The sequence below is a fragment of the Saccoglossus kowalevskii genome, chromosome 19, assembly GCF_978046115.1.
Source record: "Saccoglossus kowalevskii chromosome 19, keSacKowa6.1, whole genome shotgun sequence".
Lineage (NCBI taxonomy): Eukaryota > Metazoa > Hemichordata > Enteropneusta > Harrimaniidae > Saccoglossus > Saccoglossus kowalevskii.
Window position 1 is genome coordinate 5,923,411 of NC_140659.1, and position 23,297 is coordinate 5,946,707.

General features: G+C 39.1%; 1 protein-coding gene across 3 annotated transcripts in view; it reads left to right on the plus strand.

Annotated features, from left to right (window-relative positions):
* drgx (dorsal root ganglia homeobox) overlaps positions 1 to 3,386 on the plus strand; it is a 36,610-nt gene extending 33,224 nt beyond the window's left edge. For all 3 annotated transcript variants that reach the window (XM_085493477.1, XM_085493478.1, NM_001165009.1), the window contains 3 exons: positions 1,067 to 1,389; positions 2,385 to 2,551; positions 2,832 to 3,386. In XM_085493477.1, coding sequence (XP_085349603.1) covers positions 1,067 to 1,389; positions 2,385 to 2,551; positions 2,832 to 3,025 — 684 coding nt within the window. In that variant the 3' untranslated portion in view covers positions 3,026 to 3,386. The remainder of the gene's footprint in view (positions 1 to 1,066; positions 1,390 to 2,384; positions 2,552 to 2,831) is intronic.
* Positions 3,387 to 23,297: the final 19,911 nt, after the last annotated feature.

Below are 23,297 nucleotides of genomic sequence, written 5' to 3' on the forward strand. Positions count from 1 at the left end.
TATCTGATTCAAACACACACAAGCGCAGTACTTGAATTGCATTATTATTAGAGTAGAACAAACACCCTATGCCTGTACCATATAAACCGAATGAAAGAAATGTCAGCAATACGATAAAGTCAGTCCAGCCTTAATCTCGATGCTGTTGATTTAAAACAATGACTGGCGAAGCTTACAATTGTTAAAATATCCGGATGTCAATTTGACTACATTTAAGTTATCGTCTCGTGTTGCTCCTGTTTTTCAAACAATTACGTGTAGTTTGATTCAAACAATACCACTCAACTTAATGATTTACTGAACCTTTTCTTGTTAGGGGAAAACAGACATCACGATCCGACGATTATTGTGGCCGCCTGACGGTCGCTAACGTACGCAAATGATACATGGTCTAACAGTCATAAATTGCAAAACCAATTTTAACATGAGCAAACGAAGCCAACTTGGGACGAGAACGAAATCGAGTAAGCCGCCAGACAGATACAACAAATTATTCTGCCTAAACCCAATGGGCATGTTCTTAAACATTGTCTCTCTGTGTTTACAGTCGTTATTGAATCTTGTTGACCTCTCGAATTTAATAAAACATTTACAGCTTAAATTTACCAGTCTATTCGCCTGTAAAATATAAACACAACTATCGGGGTTAAATTGTATTAAAAAGAGTGTTCTCTTTTTTATAAGGTCAGATTTGAATGTCGTTATTGCAATTATCATTAAATTTGTCTGGCTACATGACGGTACCTAGGGCACCACCAGTCATTACATACAAACTAAAATGTGGTTTTAAATCCTAACTCATTTAGGCCCACTGTCTCATAAATAAATGTCTGAGCGAATTCTGCAGTGGTACAATTATAATGTGTGGTGGTGCAGTATTTAAAAGTAATAAAGCGGTAATGAAATTATGTGCCTGTGGTCTCATACTCGAACTCCCAGATTGAACTGTGCATCAAAAATAATGACATAGAGAGCATATAAACTATAAGAAGAACAGGAACAGATGAAACAGACTTCAATGATCAAAACATTCTATTGACCTACTACGTTTAATTTGAAATTATAGGTTTGGTTCCAAAATAGGCGAGCGAAATGGCGAAAAACCGAGAAGGGCCGCCCAGACGAAACACGTGATAGCGAAAACGATAGACCGATTTCTGTGGACGAGGACAGTGACACTACAAACGTCCAAGAGCAAACGAACTTTGAAATTGCAACTGACAACCCTGTATGTAAAGAAGACGATCACCTAGACGAACAACTAGCAAGTGTTTCCCCCACCCTAAAATCAGCTCCATTACTATGGAAACCAGGAAGAGTATCATCTCCAGTCGGGTCATGTGATTTCCCCGTGGAAGACAATGACAAATATTGTAAAGCGGACTCAAGGTATGTTTCAATATACAGTGGCCCCTCGCTAAGTCGCGGGTGTCGGGATCCAAGCAAAAACCGCGACTTATCGAGGGCCGCGACTTACCGAGGGACCTCGTGAAAGAGGGAGATCGTGCATTGAAAAACATATAAAAAGCGAGTTTTATAGAGGTATACCAAAATGGGACCGGCCGAGAAGCACGTATGATCACTACTCGACACCCCTGTTGACACCTTGAGTAAGGCCGCCGTCACCCATTGAATCTAAGCAATTGACGGACAGTAGGTGTTAAGTTGCCTTTTTAACGGTTAGTTAAAAACACTATGCAACAAAACATTAGTCTTTGTACTTCAAAACACAATAGAAATTTTGGGAGCCATCAAAGTACCCGCAACTTAGCCGAATCGCGACTTACCGAGGCGCGACTTAGCGAGGGGTCACTGTATTATGTGATGTCTAAAATAATATAATCAATTAATAAAAATAAGTACTGAATATTATTCAGTAATATATTTATTAAGACTCCACATTGATCATTTAGCACAGCACAAAATCTATGATGTTGAAATAAATTGATGAAAATAATGCGAAATGTAAAACAAAAACATCCCATGAATTTCCAAGGAAAACCACGTGAATTGACTATAAATTGCTAAGTAGAATCAGTCGATATTTTTGTTCAAAACTACGATCTACTAGTATTCTATCTATAGCCGTTCTTACACATTTGTACATAGTAAGATTAATCTTATAAGACTAGTCTAATCTAATCACCTCTTCGATGAGATAATTCAGGTTGTACAGACTGTTCAATGGCGCCGTTAGATTAATCTGATAAGCATCAACGCGTCAAATGTTTCAAAAAAGACGTCAGATATTTTTGTTCGCATGCTCTATTCTTGTCTGACTGACTTACAAGATTAATCTGACTGTGAGAACATGAAATAAATATAGGATACATTGCATGACGTCACAAGCATATACCTTATACATGTGTAACTATTATTTGTAGATCTAGTACACCGACCGAGCAGAGCGACAATGATGCATGTGAAGGTAGATTGGCAGAAAGAGATATCACTCCCGGTGACGTAATGAAATCTACCAGTGATGATACTCTACGAAGAGATACTTACAACAATAAATGCACGTCGCCTGTGGTGAAAGTATCGTCGTTAGGTAAGATGATATGATATGATATGATATGATATGATATGATATGATATGATATGATATGATATGATATGATATGATATGATATGATATGATATATGAAGATATATGATGATATATGATGATGAGATCAGGTGAGATTATATATGTGAGATGAGATGTGATCGAGATGTGATAAGACTTGGTTGGAATGAGATAAGATGACATTCTACATCGATGTGTCTACATAAAGTTTATTGATTTATGAAATACAATACTAAATTGCCACTTTCCTATTCTGTTGCAGGGACGGCAGCCATTAACTCGCCACAACTACAAGCAGAGTGTCAATCAAAATTTCTTTCGCTATACTCGCCTTATCACGTGCCAGTTCAGCACAAAACATCAAGCGTCGCTGAACTTCGCCAGAAAGCCAAGGATTACACAAATGCTCTGATGGGTGCTATGTTATATAATCGCAATGGGTTCTCCCCGCGGTAACAAACATTACGTCATCTTTACACTGCTAGCATAGTGACATGTCAGGAGTTTCTTTTAATCTTTTTCTTATACATGGATGAAAAATCACGTGTGGTCATACCTAACTTATGGCGCTTATGATATCACCGTCTTTATGTCATCTCTCTTCGCACAACCTAATTCAGTACTTACTGCAATACGAGAAGCAGTAACACTTTTATTCAAATTTGTTGTCGTATATTTGTTTTCTGATTTCATATCAAACTCGGATGTTGCGTCGCTTATGCTTACGCCGTCTGGCCGTTTCACGCTTAAAATAAAAGATGTTCGTCTTTGGAACACTGCTGTAAATATTCTATTAAATAACTTTCAGCAATACAAATCTGGGAGTTTTGTTTTATCTGTGTACACGTTATACGGTTAGATTTTCAGGTCAAGAGGACAAAGGTCACTTATACGTGCATACGTATGCACATTCCTAATATACTAGTAACGCCAAGGCAAAACTAGGTATCACCTTAAAACGTTGCTATTATGTTCCCCATGTGACCCGAAAGATATGGTTTGATTCTAACGGCAGGTCAAAGGTCAATCTCACAGTATGTGTGGGTTTTTTTTTCGCAATAGAACTTCAAAGCAAAATATCACCTTCAAACTATAGACACATGTTTCCCGCAAGATATGGGTTGATTGTAAGGATAAACGTCAAACTAATAAGGTTACTAAACACTTTTCCTGCCGTAACTACGCAACCATTAATCTTAAATCATGGCTGTGATAGTTGACACTTAAGAAATCTGGCACAGGTTCGTAGTTCCTCCGAGTCGTTCACATGTAGCAAAATAGTTGCTTTGGACTTAATTTAGGTGTTCGGGTGGGGGTCAGTGAACAAAATACTATATAGACGTAAGTCGCTGGTCAAAATATATGTCATGTGATTAGAAGGTCCACGTTTCCAGGGAAGTGTACTAGTTTCCTCAGATGCCCCCTCGCGTAACGAACATTTCTATATATGATCTGGTGTACAGGTTTCACTCCTCTGATTCCTCGTCACTTCAAACGTAATATATTCCTCCACAAATTCAGGAGATTAACATCCTGAATAGTATTCACGGGGTAGTGAGTGTGTTGAGTACTGACATTGAAGGGAGGTCGTAGCGGGTACACACTCTGCCCTGTGCTGTGTCGAGGGGAAACGGCATCCTGAATAGTATTCACGGGGTAGTGAGTGTGTTGAGTACTGACATTGAAGGGAGGTCGTAGCGGGTACACACTCTGCCCTGTGCTGTGTCGAGGGGAAACGGCATCCTGAATAGTATTCACGGGGTAGTGAGTGTGTTGAGTACTGACATTGAAGGGAGGTCGTAGCGGGTACACACTCTGCCCTGTGCTGTGTCGAGGGGAAACGGCATCCTGAATAGTATTCACGGGGTAGTGAGTGTGTTGAGTACTGACATTGAAGGGAGGTCGTAGCGGGTACACACTCTGCCCTGTGCTGTGTCGAGGGGAAACGTAATCGAGCATTCATGGACTTTAAGGTAGAAGCTTACTCATAATTTTTGAGAAAAAAATTAATCATAAGTAGCAAGACTATCTTCATTGGTTTATTATGTAAAATCACGAAGCTGTTGTCCCATGACACAAGAAAATAACATTGTTTGTGTGTGTTACAGTGACGTTTAAAAAAACTCGCTATTTTAGGAAAAAAATGCAATTCAGGACAACAAAAAGAATCCAATAATTATCAATATATGATTTTTTCAGCCAATGTCACCAGCCTACAATTTAAGATATAATGTCCCTACCATAGAAACATATGGTTAAATCGCTATACTGTAGTACTACCAAAATGGCAACTATCCACTAAAATACAACAATCGTTATACTGTAGTACTACCAAAATGGCAACTATCCACTAAAATACAACAATCGTTATACTGTAGTACTACCAAAATGGCAACTATCCACAAAAATACAACAATCGTTTTCTCGAAAATTAGACTAGTGACCCCCAACTTTTTCAAAGTCAATATTCTTATATTGCCCTGGAGTGCAGTTTTTTGGCAAAATGAATAAATAACTGAAGGAGGCTTCTACTTTGACTCTATTTTACTCCCTATAAAATGTAACGGTACATAGAAACGTATGTGTCAATTAATATGGAAGCACAGTGGTGGATACAAGTTTTTATATGTCATATGTTAATAGCTTTCAATTCTCCGTCCCATCACCACTTACTAGACTACTATCCAATCAAATATATACCCACAGTACTATGAATATATCTTGGTGATCAAGAATAACATATTGCCACTCAAAAACTATCAAGAAGCCGGGAGATTCACATAAATGAATGGCAAGTATAGAAAAAAATATGTTTCGTAACATATGAAAACGATGGCCATTAACATCAAGAAGCGCCATTCAGAATGTGCATGACCTGCAATATAACTACATGGTGTCTGATTTGTCACGCGCCATTGCTTTCCAAACAGTACGAAATAGAGCCATCATTTATTATGCATGACGTAGCCAATCATCGATATCTCACTTCATTAATTATTCATACCACGTGATACCGCCCGCCATTAATAATTTACGGTCATTCGGTGAATCTCGTGAAATGATTGGAAGCAGGCCCTGCCAGTAGAAACGCAACAATCATCTGTGATTGACTTCGATTTCAAACAAAAATCGTTAAATATATTCAAAATAGATGGTCAACGTTAAAACGATAGGACGGTGAATGTACACAATGTAGATGTAATAAGAGGTTGGTCATTATAAACTTTGAGAAAACAAATCATCACAGAGAAATATCAAGAAAAAATATACACGTCTGGAATATGAGAGAAAAATAATTCTAAAATTACAAAACACGATCAAAACTAAGTGAATGGAACAAATATTTTCCACCCATATAGTTCCTATTGATCCACCCTAACGTTTCCCGATCTGTATTTTTCAAACACAAAATTATGCACATATCCACACCTTTCCCATCAACTGTTTTGCCACGCGCACTCAGCTCTCTCCGCTGAATGTCCTAACTCAGGAAGACCTTGGGCTTCAATCGTACAAATTATACTGAGATCGATATCGTATTACTCGCTAATGTCACCAATAACACAGAGAAATGTAACAACAATTGTCGAGATGGTTTAAAAATCAGTACCGCCAGAATAATGTGCTAAGGGCTAAGGAAAATTGATAACTCGGTTCTTTATATGAGATTTAATGATGATCACCATTATCATGGAACATTTTCCCGTCCCACGTGTCTGAAATACTTTGCAATCCGTAGCGCACGACCGTCACCTTTTGTTTGGTTTCAAGAGAGCTTGTCTTCTATACGCGGCTTCATTCTAGTGTCCTCGGCGGATCAGATTTTCGCTAATCCGTAATTTTCGCTCATCAATTTTTCACGAGGCTATGATCCTATCCTGGTAGATAATTGCATTAGACTCAAATTGCTGTTGAATAAATTCAATTAAATTATCGTATTTTCGATGAAAAGCGGAGCAGTATTAAACGGATGGCTGGAGGGCTTTGCTCCTGTGTGTTGAATAGTTCAGTTAGTGGGAGGACCTCTGTTATTGTGTTGATATAATAGGGCGCCCTCGCACAGTGTCATGGTCCAGAATGTGCCAAGGGTTTTCTTGACGGAAATGGACAAGCCCAGAACATATTCGTCTAGTTCCTGGACCGCGAGACATTCTGTTCGTATCGTGTAGGCACATAATTGCGCCAATCAAGTTCCACCAATTGATACGTTGTATTATCAATATTTAACCACGAGATCGTGGATAGATATGGTTATATTAGAAAGACTGATAAAGTGATTACAAAAGACTAGTCATCAAGTTTGGGGAGCAGGAGTATGGAGAATCCTAGCTGATGACGTCCTCAGAAAAAAAATCACGTGACCCCCCCCCCCCAATCCGTTATTGGCGTTGCACGTGCCAACTACAAGGTGAGGACCCGGCGTGTTTAATTAAAGCAAGTGTTAGCAACTGTGAAATTCAATTATTCCACTACAAAGGACGGAGCCGTTATCAGACTGGTATTATAACCAAGACCTATTGTTATGAAGTATATAAATAGTCCGCGTGTGGCTCTAAAGATAATCAAATTATCTTGCCTAATACTTGACCGGCACATGCCGTGTATTTATCATGATGGCACAATCCACACAACATACAAGTTGACACATTTGTCATCGGCAAGTGATGACACGTCTGCATCAAACGTCTCCGTGTTACTCGAAAACTGGCAATATTTTAAGGCGATCTTCAAATATTGGGGTGGGGATGTTTCTAGATAGAGAAGACAACCACGTTTTACGTCACTGTTGTACTCTTAAGGTATTATTATACCCTCTTAGAATTAATGACTATTTGCTATTGAGATAATATAAAGACGATTTGTTGAAATAAATGAATGTTATACGTTATCGTACTCATGCTTTCGTCATTATGGGCTTAATGTCATTAGGACATCATTAAAATAATGTGGTCAGCTGATATTTTTTTGAGAAGCAAGAAGCGATTGTATTGTTAAGGAAAATGGCAACAATTTGCATTTTTGTACTGGTTTCTGTAGTGAAATTATTTCTTCATATCTTGAAATTTTGCTCGGCGACATGGGAGGGAAAAATTCATTTATTATTTTTGATATGAATCACATTATTGTTAAAACATCCCCAAAGAAATAATTAATTGTCTGTGGCACACTCACCCGGTGTAGAGTGGCTTTGGCCTCCCCATTTAATCTGTGTTACACTCACCCAGAGTACAGTGGCTTTGGCCTCCCAATTAAGTCTGTGACACACTCATCCAGGGTACAGTGGCCTCGGCTTCCCCGTTGAGTATGTGGCACGCTTACCCAAAGGTACAGTAGTATTGGCTTCCCCATTGAGTCTGTTGTGCACTCACTCCAAGGTACGTACAGTGATTTTGACCTCTCCATTGAGTCTGTGGTACACTCACCCAGTGGCGGATCCAGAGGGGGACATGACGATTTATATCATCTTCATCACGCATAGCTTCTATGCGATTTTCGCTCCGTAATGTTAAGCGAAGCTTGCCCCCCCCCCACCCAAATACATTTTGCTGGATCCGCTACTGCAATCACCCAGAATACAGTGGCTTCGGCTACCCCATTAAGTCTGTGGCACATTCACCCCAAGGTACAGTGGCTTTGGTCTCCCTAGTGAGCCTGTGGTACACTCACACGGAGTACAGTGGCTATGACCTCTCCTTTCAGTCTGTGGCACATTTACCCCAAAGTACAGTGGCTGTAATCTCCACATTGAGTCACGGTCTGTAGTACACTCACCCCAAGGTACAGTGGCGTTGGACTACCCATTGAGTCTGTGGTACACTCTCCCAGGGTACAGTGGCAATGACTTTTCCTTTGAGTATGTGGCACACTTACCTAAAGGTACAGTAGTATTGGCTTTCCCATTGTGTCTGTGGTACACTCACCCCAAGGTACGTACAGTGATTTTGACCTCCCCATTGAGTCTGTGGTACACTCTCCCAGGGTACAGTGGCAATGACTTCCCCATTGAGTCTGTGGCACATTCACCCCCAAAGTACAGTGGCTATGGTCTCCCCATTGAGTGTCCGGCACATTCACCCCAATGTACAGTGGCTTTGGACTACCCATTGAGTCTGTGGTACACTCTCCCAGGGTGCAGTGGCTATGACCTCTCCTTTGAGTCTGTGATACACTCTCCCAGGGTACAGTGGCCTCGGCTTCCCCATTGAGTATGTGTCACACTCACCCAAAGCCAAAGATACAGTAGTATTCGGTAGTATTTGCTTCCCCATTGAGTCTGTGACACACTCATCCAAGGTACAGTGGTATTGGCTTCCCCATTGAGTCTGTGGTACACTCTCCCAGGGTGCAGTGGCTATGACCTCTTCTTTGAGTCTGTGGTACACTCTCCCAGGGTACAGTGGCCTCGGCTTCCCCATTGAGTATGTGTCACACTCACCCAAAGGTACAGTAGTATTTGCTTCCCCATTGAGTCTGTGACACACTCATCCAAGGTACAGTGGTATTGGCTTCCCCATTGAGTCTGTGGCACACTCTCCCAAGGTACAGTGGTATTGGCTTCCCCATTGAGTCTGTGGCACATTTACCCCAAGGTACAGTGGCTTTTGTCCCCATTGAGTCACGGTCTGTGGTACACCCACCCCAAGGTACGTACAGTGACTTTGATCTCCCATTGAGTTTGTGGTACACTCACCCAGAATACAGTGGCTTTGGACTACCCATTGAGTCTGTGACACACTTATCCAGGTAACAGTGGCTTTGGACTACCCATTGAGTCTGTGACACACTTATCTAGGTAACAGTGGCTTTGCACCCCTCCCCCGCGATTAAGTCTGTGACACACTTAACCAGGTAACAGTGGCTTTGCACCCCCTCCCCCGTGATTAAGTCTGTGATACACTCATCCAAGGAACAGTGGCTTTCTCGAAACTCAAACTAGACGAATGTACTCTTTCTTCTTTAACTGAGAAAAAGCAAAACGTCACATCAAAGTACTTTACCAAGAAAGATTAATAAAGTATTCTAGCCGTTCTTGTCTGACATTTTTTTACTGTAAACCTATTTTTTTATTTCAGAAAAAAATAATATGCAAATAACTATGTCTATATACTGAAATGTGAAAGGAAGTTGTCATTTAGAGACCATGTGAGGTTAATTTGACTTTCGCCGTGGGTCACCGAACATTTAACCTTTTCTTCAGAAACAACAGTTAAACAATTTCTCTTCCCATTGAACGTTCTCGGATGTGTGACCGATGACACTTATTTCGTTATTTTTGTAAAATACACCGTAGACGTACATTTTTCATTCATTCATTTTTCCACGAATCGAACGGTCAACCGATTTAATCGTAACATTCAATCGTAATGCGCTTAGAAAAAAAAAGATGACGCGATTCAATATTTTATTCATATCCATCTATTTCGGCTAGGATCAGTAATTACGATTTATCTGTGGCCAGCGTACATTTTTTTAGCAATACAGGGAGCAGGTAATTCTGAGTGAACTAACCACAGATTGAAATGAGCCGCGATTCGGGCAATTGCCAGTCGGTCTCAGGTGTACACTATCACAGTGACGGCAATTGTTATGCAAGCACGGGGAGATCATCGTAATTCCCATCGCACGTTAGCCACCTAATCCTTAATTCAGAAAATTGTCGACGGCTTAAAGGGCGGTTGTCGTCGCGACCGCGTGGGTCTAAGTTGTGTATATATATTTAAACCACATGCGTTTACATACTACTATGCGCAGCATGGAACCCGCGTGGAACGCACAAATGTTATAATTTCATTTTGTGAAGTCTTCAATTGAACGAGTTGGTGAAGTATATATAGTAGAATAAAATATTGAGGACTAAATGGAGTCACAAATCGCGAATTGATATACGGAAACAACAGCTGCATGCATCCGACACATGGTGCACAGTAATTTCATTCCGTTAAGAAGAATTTGACGAACATTTACACTAAAACGGACACCGACACAAACACCTCGCTTTAACACGCCTCAGTTACGCCATTTCGGCATAATAAAAAATCCATTCCGAACTCAAAAAGACGACGTTGTCGACACTTAATTCAGTCCCATTTGGGTATAAAAATGATTGATGACGTATGATTTACCATGGGTATAATAAAGATGCAATCTATTGCATATAAAAGCAAATCATAATAAATTTTCATTCGTGGATGACTTCATCTTCCACACTTTCCTGTTAACAAAAACAAACTCAACATGATACAGGTTAATAGACGTTTGACCTACAACGTCTATGCGTACTACGGTTTGAAACACACCGACAGTTAACGAGGGTAGTGATGTGAGGGTGAGCTAGGCAAAAGGTAGTACGAGGACACGGGTGAGGGCTGTGGTATGGGGACAGACAGAGGGTAGAGACCGGAGGGTGGGGTAGACAAAGGGTAGTACGAGGACACGGGTGAGGGCAGTGATGTGAGGGTGAGGTAGACAAAGGTAGTACGAGGACACGGGTAAGGGCAGAGATATGAGGGCAGACAGATGAGAGTACAGAGAATACGGGTGGGGGTCGATATCGGAGGGTGATGTAGGCAAAGAGTAGTACGAGGACACGGGTGAGGGCAGTGGTATGAGGGCGGACAAATGAGAGTTCATAGAATACGGATGAGGGCAGAGATCGGAGGGTGAGGTAGGCAAAGAGTAGTACGAGGACACAGGTGAGGGCAGCGGTATGGGGACAGACAGATGAGAGTACGAATACGGGTGAGGGTGGAGATCGGAGGATGAGGTAGACAAAGAGTAGATGTAGGTGAAGTAGGGCAATGGTATAGGGGCAGACAGATAAGTGTACAGTAAAATAAAGGAGAGGACAGTGATGTGAGGGTGGGGTACTGTGTTAGCACATAGTGGTGACACCCATTACATAGTGCAGAAGAGTAATTATATAATACACCAGTACCTTAATATAGAGCATTAAATGCATTACGTTCGTACATTTGTACTACGTTAGTATCAATTAACTGCAATACGTTATTTTATAGTAACTGCATTACGTTAGTGCAAAGTAACTGTATTACGTTAGAACAAAGTAACTGCATCACGTTAGTACAAATGAACTGCAATACGTTATAGTAACTGATTAGCGAAAATACAGAGTTAATGTATTACGTTAGTACAGTGTAACCGCATTACGTTAGTACAAAACAATTGCATCACGTTAATACAGAGTAACTTTATTACCGTAATGCAAAGTAACTGCATTATTTTAGTACAAAGTAACTGCATTACGTTGTTGCAGAGTAGTTTAACATTACGTAGTTTAGTATTATGAGATGTCGTTTGGGCATTGATTAAAGCAGGGGAGTCATCATCTGCGCATGCAGCAAATGGCTATAGAGTGTCGTTGTTTACAAACAAGCGTATATCAATGAGCTTTTGCGTTTTAGCGTGCGTTGTTATCGTCGCGCGGGGACTCAATTCCCGCGTATGCGCAGGTGATGACCCTCTCCGCTTTAATATCATAAAATGTAACCATACCATATGTAATGGATATCACTATAAACAATTATATATATCATGCCATACCAAGCTCAAATTATTTCTAAATAAGGGTAAAATGTCACAAAACGATGTGAAATGTTTACCATTGGTTTGATTGATAAACAAACAAACAAGAAATAGTATATTATATAATATCAGTCTCGTATATAAATTGTGGAGTCCTGTTTAAACAAATTAATCACTCGGGTTCTTAAGCACTCGTACCAACAATTCTTTTTACGGTCATTTAAAATGCAAAGCATTCTAAAATAGGATCATCTTTGCATTTTTTTCGATAATTTTAGTATATTTCTCATTTTTACCATTGTGAAGGCAAGACTGTTTGAATATAACAAAAGCAAGCACATTAGTTTTGTGATTTGAGTGTACGCGATACTTACAAGCATTGTGACAAGGCGACAGACAAACTTATGACCGACTTGATATTAATGATGTCATATTAATACAGTCAGAGTAATAACTTAAGCCATATTTATTGAAATTAATCGTATTAGACTTTGGCGGACTCGGATAAAGATACAAAGATTAGAATTCCATCAACGAAAGAGATAGTAAAAGTGATGACATTAGCAGCTAATGATATCAAATGAATATAAATTTCATTTGGAAGATTCCATGATTGGGTCAAAAGATATGACCCCCAGAAGACCAGAGTTCGCTTTATATAAATTGCTATTCTTATTTCAATATAGTTTCCTAGATATGAATGATGGGTTTTATTAATTTATATGCGGTTAAATTGATGGTTATTTATTATCTCGTTACGAAATTCATTTCGGGAAATATCGAAGATAATTAATGACGAGAATCAGTAATTAGGAGGGGTTTAATTGGATATGAAGTGGATGGAACAGCTGAAGTTCTGAAACTGACTTACTCGGTAAGTGTTGAAAGTTATATTCCCGTGCTAGGCAGACTGTGAGTGTTTGTCGCTTGCTGCGTTATACGGGTTTCCAAGAATCAAAACATCAGATATTGCTGCGTTATACGGGTTTCCAAGAATCAAAACATCAGATATTGCTCGTGCTTCCCGGTATTTACATTCAAAATAAAATAATAACAATAATATTATGCATATTCTCTTTGGTAGCAGCTTCTTTGCTGTTTAGATTCATCGCCACGTGTTAACCCTCTCGCAGGATAAAATAGATACAATCCAATGACAAATGAATATAATGAAAACAACATCCGAGCTTTGAGTAGCTATTAACGTAGGTAATCGGGATTCTTTTTCAGCTTCAACTAGATAATTCTAAGTAATAATTTTCTGTTTTCAATTTCAGAGAAATAATTGAAAAACGCCTAATATAATCAAGACCCGAAATATATTGGTTTTACGAACAAACAAATTCACTTATGCCTACCTACTTAGTGTGTCTTTTAAATCGCACAGATCTGCATTAATTTGCGTTAACTTTCCTCGACCTACTTTACAATTCACAGGTAATGCTTTAAATCGACGCTGTAAGTGTATGCATACGAGTGTGGGCACGTCTGGTATGTATGTACCAAGAATTGCAGGCGTAAAAGTTGTCTATAGTGTACTTGGGCTTGATAATGGCATTATAACACCCACTTACAGCCTTTTAGTAGAAGTACAAAAAATAGAAAGCATTGTGGCTTGCTGTACATGTTTTACATTTCTTTATGATCGAATATTTATAAGTGCCATATGTTTCATAACCCGACGTCGAATATCTCGTATCAAATGATAGCACATGTAGTTGTGTTCCAGTATCCCATCGATACACGTCGCTTGGCGTAAAATGAAGGTTAGTGCGCCCTCAACGAAAATTGTAAAGTTTAGACAAGTAGTCAGTGAAGTGAAATTTTGCTCACCAGTACTGAGATAATGTCAAGATATTACTAATTAGTATTATGCTCACTTCAAACCGCGGCGGTGGTGGTATTTCGATATATATTTGGTCAAAAACATATGCCCTAGGAACCAGAGAGTAGACAGTATCGTATTTATATTTCTGAATGAGTGACACTTCTGTTCAAATACCCTTAATAAATAATTGAAAACATGAAAATGACTCCTATTGGGAACTGGTATCATGCAATTTTATTTTTGCGAGACAAATGAAAGTATTGTTCAAATCTGGAAAATGATACCGGCAATAAATGTCCCTTCTTCTTAAAAATGGGAACTTATGTGGGTACCCAACTTGAATTGCTCTGAAAGTCCCACCACCAGGTTATAGATAAAAAGCCAGACCAAAAAAACAGACAACACAAGTTTCCGACACATAAATATTTATCATGGTATGTACATTTCCACTGATACGGTTGATTGTTGCTTCACAGCCTATTGTTGTTGTATATTTCAGTTATTGAGTTGGGCAGCAATACTACTTGTACGACAGATTCGTATGTACTTATTGTAAGTTTCATTTCATATTTCGATTTCTTTGGACAACTTTGTTATTTAATTATTTGACGAACTAACGGCATATAATAGCCGTAAATATTAATGAAAATTGTGGTTATGATATTAAGTTGAAGATTTTTTATGACGCAGATTTTAATAGGATATATAAGTTGCCAACTAAAAACAACGATTCGTTTTGAGTACTGAAATGAATTCCGTGGCTACACAAATTGTGTCCAACACACGCACGTGTACACTTTACACATGCACGAGGTTGGATTAGTCATGGTTCGATTGAGCTCACTCATTTTTATACAGGTTTTTATTCCGGCGTGAAGTGAGAAAAGCCATACGGGAGCTATGTTAAGTGTATGTGGATTTCCCCTTGATAAAGTTGATAGGTAAACTAGATAACATCGAAAACCAATCAACTATGGATAATGGGTAGTTGACCCACAGGTCACATCGATCGAAAACAATTGGAGCAGAACTTATTTGACTTGAGCATTTTGTGCGTATATTTGTTATGCTCGTCATAACTACAACACTTATGAAGCACTGAGTAGGGGTGTGTGTACGATTCTTTAAACACGGGGTCCGGCATTTTCACACCGATTCTCGACGGCGTTTTTTACATTCCCTTTAGGCGGAAACTTATAAGAATGGACTGTAACGAATCATTAGTATTTAATTTGAATTGGCATGCATTATATACTGGGTTAGTAGTTTCGTATGATTGATTTTAATAGTAATGCTTCAAAAATTGTATAATCACGAAATTAATATAATGCAAAGTGCACTGAATACTATCTACACATAAACAGACTTGCTCGACGACCTTGAAGAATTGCTATTAATAAATGTTCCGAAACGAACAGAAATCACGCTTCAAATATTACAAAAACTTAACAATCAGATAAGTGGGCCAAATAAATAAATTCCCAAAATTTATGAAAAATAATCAAAGTTGCAGGACACTGCTAAAAACATTTCTGACTGAAATAAAACAAGACTCTTTGAGGATGAAGGCGGGCGCCAGTCGAGCTATCCATATTTTGTTATTTTCATTTAATTTTAGATTTTGTATCTGGAAGGGATTTTTCTGATGCGAACAGCTTCGTGTGGATTGTATGACGATGTAACAATGATGAATGGAAACTAAAATAAAGATTTTATTACATTCTAAACAGGATAAAAATTGAAGTCGCTTACATGTCTAACGTAATGTTGAATGATTGAATTTATAATGTCTCAGTGTGAGTCTGTTCTGCTATGCAATATGTGAATTGACCATTTGAAAATTAGAATAAATAAATTTATTTTATTATTTATTTTATTATTGATATCAAGTAACATTACATTCATTGGTATGCCTGGCTGTAATTGACAGTTTAACTACTATTATCCTCCAAAAAAAAATATTATTATCAATACCACATTCGTAATATCTATGTACAGCTGTGTCTGTTACGTTACACTATTTATATTCATTGCCTAGCAACCATCACAAAACAAAAACCGAAAACTCTCAGGAAATGGTACTTTGGGCTTGATACTCCCCTGAAAAGTGTAACAAGATTACCCCTACATGTACATATAGAAATTTAGTTGCTCAGGATTACTTCAACATTAAGTTTGTGCTGTTTCCTCGACTTATGGCTCTTCGACCAGCGTTCCACCGCAGCTCGCGTATAGTCCATAGAAATACATGGTACAGTGGTGCGCGTTTTAGCAACATAGAAAGTTCTGTGACGTAGCTCCGCCCGAGAATACGCAATTTTCATCTTTGTTCCACTGATGTAACTTCGCATTGTTAAAAAATCGTTTATGCAAAAACGTCCAGCAGAAATCGCGTAGTTTATTGGCTCCTTTTGAAATTGGGCTAACGAGAAAATTGTAAATATATTTGGTTTTTGAATTACAAGGTAATTATTATTACTGATAAAGACATAATCGAAATTTCACTTCACGGAAATGAATTCCAAAGAATTGTATGTAATCAGAGGTGTATTTGGTGTAACATGAGATTTCATGATTTGGAGCAGGAAAATCATGATAAATAAAATCCCAAAAATATCCTTAATTTTAGAGCTTTCATCCTAGTCTGAATGGTGGCATATTAAACCCATCATTACGTGGAGGGCCGGCTAAAATACATTTGTTTCATTTTTTCGACACCCTTTGAAGTAAACTCGTAAATTTAAATTATCAACTTTTTTAATAATGTATTCTGGTACAAAACTCATAGATGCTAACTAAGTAAGTTGTGATGAGTCAATTACATTTGAAGGTAAGATCTCCTTCAAGCCAATTACGTAATTTCCGTTCGTATTTTATACTATTCTAACCAAACCAAATGCCCAAGGCTTTGATTGGTTGATTTTTTTTTCATTTTAAACGCGAAAGATTTCTTTTTGTCCCAAACTATTTTCAAGAATGACACTTTTTCGAATTTTATATTATCTAAACTACTTTCGTCTTTTACAAATATTGTAATATGATATGCCAACAGTGATATTTTACAATATATTTCTGTCTACAGTTTTTACATGGTAGTGATAACCCCCCTTATCATGTGACATTGACGTATTTTCTTTGATAACATGTCTCCCTACACGGTAACAAACTAAGAACTTAAAGGGTATTATTGGCAAACTCCCTTGATAAACGGGGAAAAAACGGCATCCTTCTTTTATTTAACACAGTATAAAGCAATGAAATATACCAGTAAATAAAAATACTTAATATAGTAAAATAAAAACACGTAGTAGTGACAAAAATACACGTTTCTATTGAATTTCATTGAAAGATACACATGTTTTGTTTACCGAATCATTTACACCCAAGGACAGCAATTTGTGTGCTTGCAGCTGTGCCGCGCCATTCACGTGGGCCGTTAGTAACATTCTCCCGCCAAAAAATCCACAGTAAATAATATTAAATTTCATGATGACATTGGAACATGTTATGTTGGTACATATCGGCGCGTGATGTAGTCATACAATTAATATCTATAATAGAGATAAATATCATATTTCATATTAAATGATTCGAATTTAGACATATTCCACCTTTCCCGATAATACAACCAAACACATGAATCGCGCCATCGCCAAATCGACAAGTGTCACTCAAATCGACAACTCTGTTTTGTTGTGTAGTCGTTTGCCATTTAGAATTAAGTCAAATCTCTCAAAAACATGGCCTTTGTTGAAGGACGGCTAAAGGTCAAAGCGATATCGACGTTTTGAACGGTCCCCATGTTCGTCATAGAGGGCGCAATTTAAAGGAAAGTTGTATTGGTTTGTTCATGGGTACTGTATGATGTTCAACGATCGTGGAAGTGCACCTTTCTTGTGACTCGTCGCTCTGGCGGCGAAACGCTGCTGTAACCTGGAAACGTGGCTCAGGCGAACACGAACATGTAACTGGGTCGGGAAGGGACAGAGACGGTGGTCACGTAGGTGAAGCAAATTATCACAGTCTGTTTAGTTGTTTATCATTTAGTTTAACCAATCACTATGGTCAATTAGAATATTTATATTGACATATTTACAGATAACTGCACACAATCTACAGATCAAAACGATAGCGACGATGTGACTTCCCTTCCCGTCTACTTCACAGAAACGTCTCGTCGCTGGATGAACAACTTGGAGAGGCGTATTATACGAAGTAAGCTAGTACAGCATTTAGATTTTCTGATAAAATATTATTTTTTGACGAGAATATGCATGTCTAGACCATGGTGTATTAATGTGTGTTTTTTTTCTTTACATTATATCATTGTTTTACGTTAGCGTGTTTTGTTTGTTTGTTTGTTTAAATCAAAGACATATCTCTTTCTAATGTCTTTGTTTAAATCACATAAGATAAGCATTTTACGTTTTTACAGGAAATAAAATAAAAATTCCACTTACAGTAAAATGGGTTTTTACAATTTACAAATAGAGAGGGACTGTGAATCAATATAAAATGTTACGTGCAACCAAAATCCAGTGCGTAGAATCATTGTATTGAGTTTGAAAGAAACATACGACGCATTTAAAAGAAACGGTTGTTAAAATGGTGTGTGCCTGTAACCCAGTACATATAACCCGCATACAAAATCCTGTTTATCTGCGGGAAATTACTCAACTGATGATCAACCCCTGGTGACCAACTCACACAGAATAACACAACCAATGTATAGCACTTGAGTGCAAACTTACAATTCAGCACATTTAACCCAACATGTATGATCCCTTACATAGTTCGCCCTATTCGTTTCCTAGAAACGGTTCAATACACGTTTAAACACAGGGACTGTGGTTTAAACTATCAAAGTTTAGCGAATTTGAGGATCAACATTACTGCCAGTTATAAATTATAACGAATACTGACATATGTAAGTCACCATATACATGGTCTTTGTGTCAAGTTTGGACGTGATCGGTCAAAGCAGGGAGCTTGTAGCTCCATGGTCAAAGCCTTTCGAGAAATGACACCAGACGCACGAACAGGAAGAACACAACTATATAGTTACTATTATGCAGTCAGTGGAGTTACTCATGTCAATGTGATGTTGTCAGTGGAGTCACTCATGTCACTGTGATGTTGTCAGCGGAGTTATTCATTGTCGTGATGTTGTCAGTAGAGTTATTCATGTCACTGTGATGTTGTCAGTAGAGTCATTCGTGTCAATGTGATGTTGTTAGTGGAGTCACTCATGTCCCTGTGATATTGTCAGTGGAGTTGTACATGTCACTGTGATGCAGTCAGTAGAGACATTCGTGTCAATGTGATGTTGTCAGTGGAGTCATTCATGTCCCTGTGATGTTGTCAGTAGAGTTTATCATGTCACTGTGATGCAGTCAGTAGAGACATTCGTGTCAATGTGATGTTGTCAGTGGAGTCACTCATGTCCCTGTGATGTTGTCAGTAGAGTTTATCATGTCACTGTGATGCAGTCAGTAGAGACATTCGTGTCAATGTGATGTTGTCAGTGGAGTCATTCATGTCCCTGTGTTGTTGTCAGTGGAGTCACTCATGTCCCTGTGATGTTGTCAGTGGAGTTATTCATGTCACTGTGATGCAGTCAGTAGAGACATTCGTGTCAATGTGATGTTGTCAGTGGAGTCATTCATGTCCCTGTGATGTTGTCAGTGGAGTCACTCATGTCCCTGTGATGTTGTCAGTAGAGTTATTCATATCACTGTGATGCAGTCAGTAGACATTCGTTTCAATGTGATGTTGTCAGTGGAGTCATTCGTGTCACTGTGATGTTGTCAGTGGAGTCACTCATGTCCCTGTGATGTCAGTGGAGTCATTCATGTCACTGTGATGTTGTCAGTGGAGTCATTCATGTCACTGTGATGTTGTCAGTGGAGTCATTCATGTCACTGTGATGTTGTCAGTGGAGTCATTCATGTCACTGTGATGTTGTCAGTGGAGTCACTCATGTCCCTGTGATGTTGTCAGTGGAGTCATTCATGTTACTGTGATGTTGTCAGTGGAGTCATTCGTGTTACTGTGATGTTGTCAGTGGAGTCATTCGTGTCACTGTGATGTTGTCAGTGGAGTCATTCATGTTACTGTGATGTTGTCAGTTGAGTTATTCATGTCACTGTGATGTTGTCAGTGGAGTCATTCATGTCACTGTAATGATGTCAGTGGAGTCACTCATGTCCCTGTGATGTTGTCAGTGGAGTCACTCATGTCCCTGTGATGTTGTCAGTAGAGTCATTCGTGTCAATGTGATGTTGTCAGTAGTCATTCATGTCACTGTGATGTTGTCAGTGGAATTATTCATGTCACTGTAATGATGTCAGTGGAGTCATTCATGTCACTGTGATGTTGTCAGTGGAGTCACTCATGTCCCTGTGATGTTGTCAGTGGAGTCATTCATGTCCCTGTGATGTTGTCAGTAGAGTCATTCGTGTCACTGTGATGTTGTCAGTGGAATCATTCATGTCACTGTGATGTCAGTGGAGTCATTCATGTCACTGATGTTGTCAGTGGAGTCATTCATGTCCCTGTGATGTTGTCAGTGGAGTCATTCATGTCACTATTATGCAGTCATAGGAGTCATTCATTGCCCTGTGTTGTTGTCAGTGGTGTCATTCATGTTACTGTGATGTTGTCAGTGGAGTCATTCATGTCACTGTGATGTCAGTGGAGTCATTCATGTCACTATTATGCAGTCATTGGAGTCATTCATTGCCCTGTGTTGTTGTCAGTGGTGTCATTCATGTCACTGTGATGTTGTCAGTAGAGTCATTCGTGTCACTGTGATGTTGTCAGTGCAGTCACTCATGTCCCTGTGATGTCAGTGGAGTCACTCATGTCACTGTGATGTTGTCAGTGGAGTCATTCATGTCACTGTGATGTTGTCAGTGGAGTCATTCATGTCACTGTGATGTTGTCAGTGGAGTCATTCATGTCACTGTGATGTTGTCAGTGGAGTCAGTCATGTCACTGTGATGTTGTCAGTGGAGTCATTCATGTCACTGTGATGTTGTCAGTGGAGTCATTCATGTCACTGTGATGTTGTCAGTGGAGTCATTCATGTCACTGTGATGTTGTCAGTGGAGTCATTCATGTCACTGTGATGTTGTCAGTGGAGTCAGTCATGTCACTGTGATGTTGTCAGTGGAGTCATTCATGTCACTGTGATGTTGTCAGTGGAGTCATTCATGTCACTGATGTTGTCAGTGGAGTCATTCATGTCACTGTGATGTTGTCAGTGGAGTCAGTCATGTCACTGTGATGTTGTCAGTGGAGTCAGTCATGTCACTGTGATGTTGTCAGTGGAGTCATTCATGTCACTGTGATGTTGTCAGTGGAGTCATTCATGTCACTGTGATGTCAGTGGAGTCATTCATGTCACTGTGATGTTGTCAGTGGAGTCAGTCATGTCACTGTGATGTCAGTGGAGTCAGTCATGTCACTGATGTTGTCAGTGGAGTCATTCATGTCACTGTGATGTTGTCAGTGGAGTCAGTCATGTCACTGTGATGTTGTCAGTGGAGTCAGTCATGTCACTGTGATGTTGTCAGTGGAGTCAGTCATGTCACTGTGATGTTGTCAGTGGAGTCAGTCATGTCACTGTGATGTTGTCTGTGGAGTCAGTCATGTCACTGTGATGTTGTCAGTGGAGTCAGTCATGTCACTGTGATGTTGTCAGTGGAGTCAGTCATGTCACTGTGATGAGGAAAGTGAAGTCACTCATTTTACTGGATCACTCACGTCTGAGTTTGTTGATAAACATTTAGCATCTTTACCAGCCATGGTTGTTTAATTCTGCTATCACCTCAGCGCTATATACACTTTAGCAGATTCGGCATAGCCAATGTGTATTTAAGTGCGCCCTCTTTGGCAGTACTGGATACATTTTCTTCAATGCATTGTCCAATCAAATTGGACTGGGTGATTGTCGTTCGCCACACAAACCTAAACCACTGTCACTCCACATCGCGAGGTGCCTAAACGTCCGTGTCTATGGTTACTCAAGGGCTGAAAATCCAACTTCCCTATTTTTACTATACCACAGGAAACAAACACAGCTTTGAAACATGGCCACTGTTAAATGCACAGCCCAAGGGGAGAAGTGCTATCTACCTGGATTTTGCGTGGGAGTGCTTCAGTCAGTTGAAAACTTGACCAAAAAAGATAGTTATTGACTGTGCTTTTGAGCTTAAAAAATTTGCTTTTTTCGCAAAAACATTTAAATATTTTGCCAATGAGTTAAGCCTTCGATGGATCCCAATCACGTGTTTTGTAGTTTTCTTTGGTCTTGAGCATTTGACTCTCACAGAGTTAAAATGATGTACAGCACCTTACTAGAGGTACTTAAATGCATTTGAGATGTTTTATATGTGTGACGTCAAATTTCATTGCAAGGTAAATAGGACCAGTGTTTGAAATCACTGCTCGTCCGTACTCCCGACATGGGTAACTATTCAATGGGGCTGGTGAAAATCTCAAGTTACTAGCCCTGCGGTCAGGTAGATTTTTCAAGAAAATAAAAAAAAATATTACTTTTTACAAAAATCACAAAATGTCTATGGATGTATGATTGTTTTCAAAATGATGTACGTAGAGGTCTGATGTGATCGTTTTGACATGTGCAACATGTAAAACAGGTATAAGCAACAACAATCCATGAACAATGCGTGATTTAGCAAACTCTCACACGATGTGTGATTTCAGTGAACTCTCACACTATGTGTGATTTCAGTGAACTCTCACACTATGTGTGATTTCAGTGAACTCTCACACTATGTGTGATTTCAGTGAACTCTCACACTATGTGTGATTTCAGTGAACTCTCACACTATGTGTGATTTCAGTGAACTCTCACACTATGAGTGATCTCAGTGATTTCTCACACTATGCTCATTTCTAATGCTCACAATATGCAAGAGATCCAGGTGACCCAACCTTTTCAGAGCTGGAGTTGACCTAGAGTTCTGCTTGGTGTTTTTACATTGCATTATGAAAATGTTGAGTTGGGTTTTAGGAATCAAGTCTCCAATGAAGAAGCAAAAAGTAAAATGTGACTACAAAGATATGATAAAACCAAAAGAATCTGGAAAATGTTCTCATCGTGGAAAACTGAATTCAGTGGATGATAACCAATGATACTGTCAACGAGCAGACAGTGTATTTTAAAGTATGCAGAGCAATATATAGTGAAACGTTGAAAATAAATAAGGTATTGAAAGCATAAACAGAACTGGTAAATTTTCAGCAGGGAAGGCAAGTTTTTAAAGTTACCTGCCCAAATTTCAAACACTGATAGGACTGTATAGGCAAACACAATGAAAAACACAGATG